General features: G+C 42.9%; 1 protein-coding gene across 1 annotated transcript in view; it reads left to right on the plus strand.

The window, feature by feature from the left end:
* The window catches only part of ZFPL1 (zinc finger protein like 1), a 9093-nt gene extending 5161 nt beyond the window's left edge, over positions 1-3932 (plus strand). The window contains exon 8 of the mRNA XM_083165168.1: positions 685-3932. Within this exon, the coding sequence (XP_083021294.1) occupies positions 685-871 (187 nt within the window). The 3' untranslated portion in view covers positions 872-3932. The remainder of the gene's footprint in view (positions 1-684) is intronic.
* The last annotated feature ends 3887 nt before the right edge of the window (positions 3933-7819 follow it).

Below are 7819 nucleotides of genomic sequence, written 5' to 3' on the forward strand. Positions count from 1 at the left end.
CAATGTGTTCGTGCATATGTGATTATCAACAATACGGTACCCGGCAATGTGGGGCAGCAGATGTTAGTACATCCCCCTCCTTAAGCCACTGTTTGAATAATAAGATGGCTGCTGGAAAGAGGAGGAGGAGGTGGTACCAAGCCTCTGTGATGCCGACCCGCCGAATAGTCTGCAGGTATCACTAGTAATTGTAGCAATGATGCAGGCGTCCCCAACCACGGTCCTCCAGGCACACTAACAGAGCAGGTTTTCCTGATATCCAGACTTTACCACATCAAGTTAGATCAAAATAACTGAGGTACTAATTCAGCCACCTGCGCTTTAGTGGATAGCACTAAAACCAGGACTGTTTAGGGTTAGGGATTTTACTATCACATTCTAGAAGATAAAAGCTAGAATATGATTGGTCGCTTTGGGCAACACCTCCACTTCAATATCCTTGAGTACTGATGTGTGGAATGCCTGGTATAGAGGCTTGAGGGGAATGTAGTTTCTCATTAACATATAAATGTGTGGCGTTCTTCCCCCGATAAGGAATTAGGGAATGATTATGCTACTGGTGTAATGTACTACTAAATCATACATTTAAGCCTCTTTAAAGGGAAAAAGTTGTTACTAAATTATTCAAGTCCCATTTACCCATCCCCCACTACACCAAATTAAATGTGTTCCATTTTATTACAGCAACCGCACCGGCTCGAAATCCCAGCCAGCTTCCAGCACACAACGGTTCCTGGTCATCCTAATTATCGGTGTCTTGGGTTTTCTAACCCTCATTTTACTCATGTCAAAATGGGGCAGAGCATCAGCTGACAATGACCCGAACCTTGACCCGCTTTTCAACCCTCACATTCGAGTTGGGCAGGAGTAGATTGCTACACCATTCCAGGGGAGAGTAGACGATTTGAACTGTCTCCCCGTTGCAATTTCAGACTTTCTCATAAGGTCTAAGACATCCAGATGTACCAGGTAGAGCAGTAATTTGATGGCCTCACTTGTTTAATCAACATTATTTACTCAAAGCCCCTGTGATGTATGCGCTGTGAAAAACAGAAGTAAGTTGGGCCACTTGAGATGGCTGTGGTGTGATTAGTTGACCGGAGAAGAGATTGGACTTATGGATACAAGAGCCGGTGCATTGGCTAAGGGGTCCTTGTGCCTTTTAGAAATTACATAAACAGCAATCTGCCACTTCTACAGTATATGTGTTGTGTACATACATAGTCTTTATTTCTAAATTTCATTTAACCGTAATGGTTTTCTATGTTTAGAGGAACACTCAGATTTGTAAATGGAGAATAACTAACTTAACATAAACTAGAGTTATGACTCGTTGTAAATGTCTGGTTTTTAGTGACAATCTTACAACATTTCCCAGTGTGTTTTTTACATTAATTTGCTCACATCTTCAAAAGTACTAAATTATCCCCAATTTGAGTATATATATATATATATATATATATATATATATATATATATATATATATATATATATATATATATATATATATATATATACACATGGTGGGCAAGCGTTGCATGGTTTTTGTAACTTGAAAACTTTGTGCTCTGGATCGAAATGTAACCGTGATGTAAAAATATTCTGGAGCATAGCGTCACTATTCTGAGAGGAAGTTAGGTGAACAATTATATTAAAATAGAAATGATCTCATTCTACAAACCCTACTGGTATGGCTCATACACACAACTGACGTCTTGGAGCCGAAAGCAGCACAGTTTATTCATTTGAGAAAGCCGCCAAGTGTGTATGGGGCAGCGGTGAGCGCTTCCGCATCATCACTGGCCCGGCCAATCCTCTTCTGGCATTACGAGCAGATGAGGGACAGAGTGGGTGGCTTTCCATTGCAGGCTGCTATGGAAAGCCGCCCACCCTGCGGAAAATCGCTTAAACAGGCAAAAAAAGGCTCAGTGTGTATGTGCTGAGCGTTTTTCATCCCAGCGATCTTCCCCATCATCGTCGTCCATACACGCTGGGCAAAATCCCCCAGTGTGTATAAACCTTTAGTTTCCAAATGCATAGTGCTGCATAGTTTGCAGGTAAGACCTTGCTTACTTTCAATGTGTCAGTTGCACGATTTACCGTTATTCTCCTAAAACGGCCTTCTATTTTAATTTATAATAATTAAAACTTGGTGCCAAAAACACCACCTGGATTCCGATGTTAATATGATCCAGTGTGCACTCTGGGAACTTCGATTGCACTGCTTGGCTTTTGCCAAGCTTATTCCTGCAGTGTGGACAGGCTGGTTTGCTAGAAGCAGAAATTCCCACTATGCCTGCTGCACACTCCCTGCATCTGCTGACCTGGGTTATTCTGTACATGCACACTGCCAGCAGGACTGAGCTGACCACTGCAGAGCAAATACAAGATACAGTATAATGGGGAATACCAGATAAGTAAATCTTTGACAATTGATTCTAACTGAGGTCTTCCATCCAAAACAGATCTTTCAGTTTTGAGTGAGTTATCCTAATATGTGTGTTCTCCCCTGGTGTAGGGTTTATCCTGCTGTGCTGCTGTTCCATAGGTGTTCCTTCTCTTAAGCAGGGGACAAGGGGACCACTGCTTGTCTACTGATGGAATATGGTGGGATTGTCTTAAAAAAAAAAAAAAAACTTTTTTTAAACATGTTATATGGAGTTAAAAACTTTAATTTGTTTCATCATAACACTTCATATTTATTGTATTTATTGTTGTGCTAAGATGTATCTTTCTTTACTACTTATTTTTACAAAGTATCTGGATGATAAGTCTGCAATGTCTAGGAAGCCAGTCAATAGGTTCACAAGTACAAAACAATAAAGTGCAAAACATCGACATGATAATTGTCAACACATTTTTTTTTTCACTCTTATACCATCATTTGGTTTATTTACTCTCCACATGAAACCGTAACATTCGGCAAGCACAGCGAGCCACCTTGTATGAAGCGTGGCGAGCAGGGTGATGCTTCAAGCAAGGGGATGGTGGTCACATAATCTAGAATAAACAAAAAACTTGTTAACCATTGTTGAGTCGACCACTGCCATATCGACCGAAACCACTGTCGATCTTTTTTTTTTTGTCGAGCTCTTGTGGCAATCCTAATGCTTCTCAACCTATTGACTGCCTACCTAGATGTAGATTTGTTATACCACATCGTAGTTGTCTGAGAAATGGTTGGTTCACCTGTGACCAACTCTCACCATAGATGGCAAAGATCCACAGTGGAGAACATCGGAAGAGTATATTTGTATGATCTTCTAATTGCTCATTTACTTTACACAATATACAAAAAATAAGAGTATTTTGGTGATATTTTTTTAGGCAAGTTTTCATGCATACGTGCTTTTAAATATTGGAAATACGAGTGAAAATTGGGTTGTGGGGCTTTAAATCCAACTTCATGAAAACAGTTCATTGTACCTGTTTTTATTCCCTACTAAATCAGTAGATTTTACTTCACCCACATTTTCTAATAAAACTAACATGACACTGTTAATAAAAACTGTAATCCACTTTATGAGTTACATAATAGATTCACAAAACACTAACAGTTGGACCCTTTCATAAATAATACTGTTTTGTAAATACAATGACTCACTCATTGAAATGTACTGCACAGTTATTTGATTAAATCTATTTCATACATTTAAATCTAAAGAAAATCTGCAGCTTATATGGGTAATTGGCGTTCCCATTGTTACGGAACTGGCATACAGGACATTGGCAGTTTTGATTCTGCAACAACCAGAGAAACACGGGCTGTCTGCCTCTTCCGTGCAGTGCGTAGTATATGATTTATGTTGGAGGTTATAAGCAACTAATAAGCATCTGGCAGCACTTGCAGGCAGACAGTTTGGCTTATTATAATTAAACAAATTTGTAATATTTATTTTATTTGATTTAATAAAACTTGATCAAAAACGTGTTGAATGTGTTTAAAGGAATTTAATTAACAAATTACACTTCAGGTTGAGATCAGCTGTGTCAATCTGGTGAATACTGGATGTAGCGCTTGAAGCAATGTGACCTGGTTCTTTTGTTATAAAAATCAATCAGTGCTGTCAAATAGCAGTGACATAATTAATGGCTCATTCGTCCTAGGGAAAAGTGACCTAATGACATCTTCGGGATAAAAGGCAGGGATCAGTATGGGTTATCGACAATTACTTGACCGACACTGTTATACCGGCAGGGTGTAAATACCTACGGTCAATATACCGACACATACATAATACCGACTGATGAAATGCCTACAGTCAATATACCAACATGGTCATAATGCCGAATATATTAAAATACCGACACAGTTATAATGACACCATATAAGTGTAGCGCTACGCTTGGGGCGTTATTATATTCTGTCTGGGATGGTAAAGTATGAATGTCAGTTTTGAGAGAAAATCAAGAAAAACTATTCGGTATTATTTTGGCTGTCGGCGTTGTGTCAGTGTTTTACTTGACAGGATTTCGATTGTCGGTGGTCTGTATGTGTTGGTATATTGTCAATTGACATTTGGTTGTGGGGATTCTGTCAATCTGTATTCCGTCCATTGGCCGTGTTTAGTTGTTTTGGACATTCTGTTGCATATTTTGAAATCTTGCTGGGTTTGCATTTGCATTTGACTACTTGCTTCAATTTCAATAAAAATTGGAAAAATATAAGGTAAAATAGTGCTCATATAAGCTAGAATAGTTCTCATCCTAGTACTACTCATAGTCCTATAGCAGTACTCGTATTAGTGAATCATATATCAACAGTGATATCTATAGTAGTGTTCATAGTAATACATGTATACTCATATACTGTGGTACTCATTTCTCTTTGTAGCGCACTTTAAATTCTCCTTATTTATATTGTATCAATTCAAAATATCCTAACACATGAGAGAAGAAAGAAAATAAATGAAACCAAACTTTTTAACACAGTTCATTATATACAAAATACTCCTCTCCCTTAATGGGCCTTCTGAGACTTGTAGTTCTACAGCATGACCAATGTACAAATAATTGCACACATACACCCAGTACAGTACAGTACAACTTTAATATCATTCATGCATACATGCACATTGATGCACCATACATACATACTCACCTTGCCCTGCTCCTCCGCAGGCCAGTCCCCTTCTCTTGTAGTAATCCATGGTTTGAAGAGTTACTTGTGTGTATACTCACAGGCAGCTCTTTCCCAAAGCTGAAGGAAACCCAGTAACGTCACTCTCACTCACTGGGACTCCCCTCAATCAGGGCTGACAGCTACATCTCTTACGGCTGATTTTCCTCCGTATCGGGGAAGAGCCGCTTGTAGGTATACACACAAGCGGCTCTTCGTGCATTGGGACGGGAAATGTTTTTTTTTTTTTTTGGTACTTGTTTAGTTTCAAGGCTGCAGCGTGTGCCGCTCTAGCTATGAATCTTGGCAGCTTGCCAGACTGCCTTAAGCTACGTTATCAGCGTGGCGCCTGTTTTAATCCTAGCAGCTCGCCAGCTGTCTTCTGTAATGTACATTATCAGCGTCCTACGCTGACTCCGTGGCAGCCCAACGCTGCTACTCCTAAGCTCCTGTCAATTATAGTGAGCGCCTCTCACACAGCGCTGGCGCCCACATGATATCCTCTCTTCTGTGGAGAGGGGATCATGCGGGCACCGGCGGAGAGGCGCTCCATCTGTGTGATGCGTAGGAGCGTCTCTGTCGCTCCAGCAATGAGACGCTCCTGCCTCTGACCTCTGAGAAGGTATTGCTCAGATGTATGATATGGCAGGTGTGAATGTGTTCCTGAAACACCCCCACTATCCAAGGCAGCCCGAAGCGTGACGCGTCCTCCCGACCTTTTCATACCCCCACCATCCACGTCGGCGTGGATTTGATTTTGTATAGTGTGGCGAGCCACCGAGCCCGAAGCGTGGCGAGGGGACGCGGATAACGTTGCATGTATTCTGCATCCCCTCGCTGAGCTCGCCACACTATATAAAATCAACTTCACGCCGACGTGAATGGTGGTGGTATGCTGACAAGGGGGGAAATGCTGACAAGGGGGGGGGGGGGTGGATCGCCCCCCCCCCCCCCCCCCTTCCCCCCCATGCGGGCTCACACTTGCCACAAATTTGCACAGGGACTGATGTTTTGCGTATATGCTGGGTGCGTGTGAATTCGGCGAGAAGTCTGGTTACCAAGTGCACGCTCCTAGCCTTACGAGCGGGAGGTGGAGAGGGGCGTGGGGTGCTGGGCTTGGGCATTAGCATATGTGTACGCCCTGCGTTTCATGGGCGTACATATGCTAATGCGGTCGTGACGCACGTGCAGGGGGTGGACAGCTGACGGATGTAAGCTGCCCACCCAATTCCCTGCATTTCTTTGCTCATATGTATGAGTGAACTGGGCCACCCTTACATATGTGGGCGCCTTCGCCATCATTCGATGGTCGGGACCATTGAAAGATGGGGGAGGTTCCCACTGGCATGCGAATGGATGTTCATGTAAAACATCCATTCTCAAGCCTTGCAAACGAATTTTGCGTGCAAATGGGTGGAGCGGGCTAACTATTCGCAAGGTAGGGTTTAGTTCATTCGCAAGGATGCGTGCACGTTTCAGACCTAGCACTGGTAATTGCAGAGCACATTAGAGGTATGAGCCGCTGAGACCAGCTGTACATCTACCACACACGTCAGTACTGTTGTCTGTGTTACAACAAGGAAAAGGATTCTAGAGAGCGCACATGTGACACTAATACTTTCCAAAATTCAAAAATTTATTACAATATTTTTCACACACAAAATACACAATCAAATTTAAATATATGCATATACATCAAGAGATGTTAGTAAAAAGCATAAAAAAACTGTGGACCATTATCAACCCTTCTTTTGGTTAATATGATTGCAAGTCCCATAGGCTTTTTCCACTGTGTATGGACACAGGATATAGATTGGTTCATTTTTATATATTCCAGTGTAGCCACAATTAGGTTGTTCTAAGCTTAGGAAGTTTCCGAATCTGTTTCACCCTAAGAGTGATTGGTTGTATAATTTCAGGACCAATGTCCAGACCCTATAGCACTTGCTGTTTAATAGCAGGGATGCAAACAGTTAAAGTGCTTGAGACACATTCCATTAGCTCCCTGTAGCAGCAGCATGATGAGAGGACAGAGGGCTCCCTAACCTGAGTGCACTGCAGGGTATAATAGTTCCTTGCCCCTTGCAAGGAACAGAAAGTAACACTACTAGTAGGTAACAGTAGTGTTTGGCAGCTTGTGTGGACGGGCTCTGGATGCTGTCAGTGTGTGAGCAGGGCAGGCATACTGCCTGTATGCTCTGCTCGGAAGGAGGGATGGACGGACGGGACTTCAGGCTGCCAGCGCTGCTGCCCAGAGAGGGACAGGGAAAGGTACAGTGGCAACCGACAGCAGCGCACAGGCACAGCTGTGGGGATGCAGGGAGGCTAGAGAGCTCCTCCCTGCACTGAGGAGCGGCGGCGAGCGGCCGCTCTGTAAAAGTCAGTTAGACTGACAAACCGAGTGAGGACATGCCTGGCAGCTGCCGCCCTTGATAAGTGCCGCCCCTAGCCCCGTGCCTCACGGGCCTAGTGACAAATCCGGCCCTGACTACAGCAGTGAGCCGTCAACACTCCCTCAGCTGGGGGCAGACACTCGTAGGAGAGGAAGACTTACGGCTGTGTAAGTTTCCCGGTGATACACTTTGAGTGGTTACTTGAAGGACCAATCGTGTTTTTTGTACTGTTGTCTGTGTATCTGATTACATACTGTAGCACACTGGATTTTCTATTATATCTTTTGGACAAGCCACTGAATCCAC

The sequence above is a fragment of the Crinia signifera genome, chromosome 11 (assembly GCF_055691185.1).
Source record: "Crinia signifera chromosome 11, ASM5569118v1, whole genome shotgun sequence".
In the NCBI taxonomy this organism is placed as follows: Eukaryota; Metazoa; Chordata; class Amphibia; order Anura; family Myobatrachidae; genus Crinia; species Crinia signifera.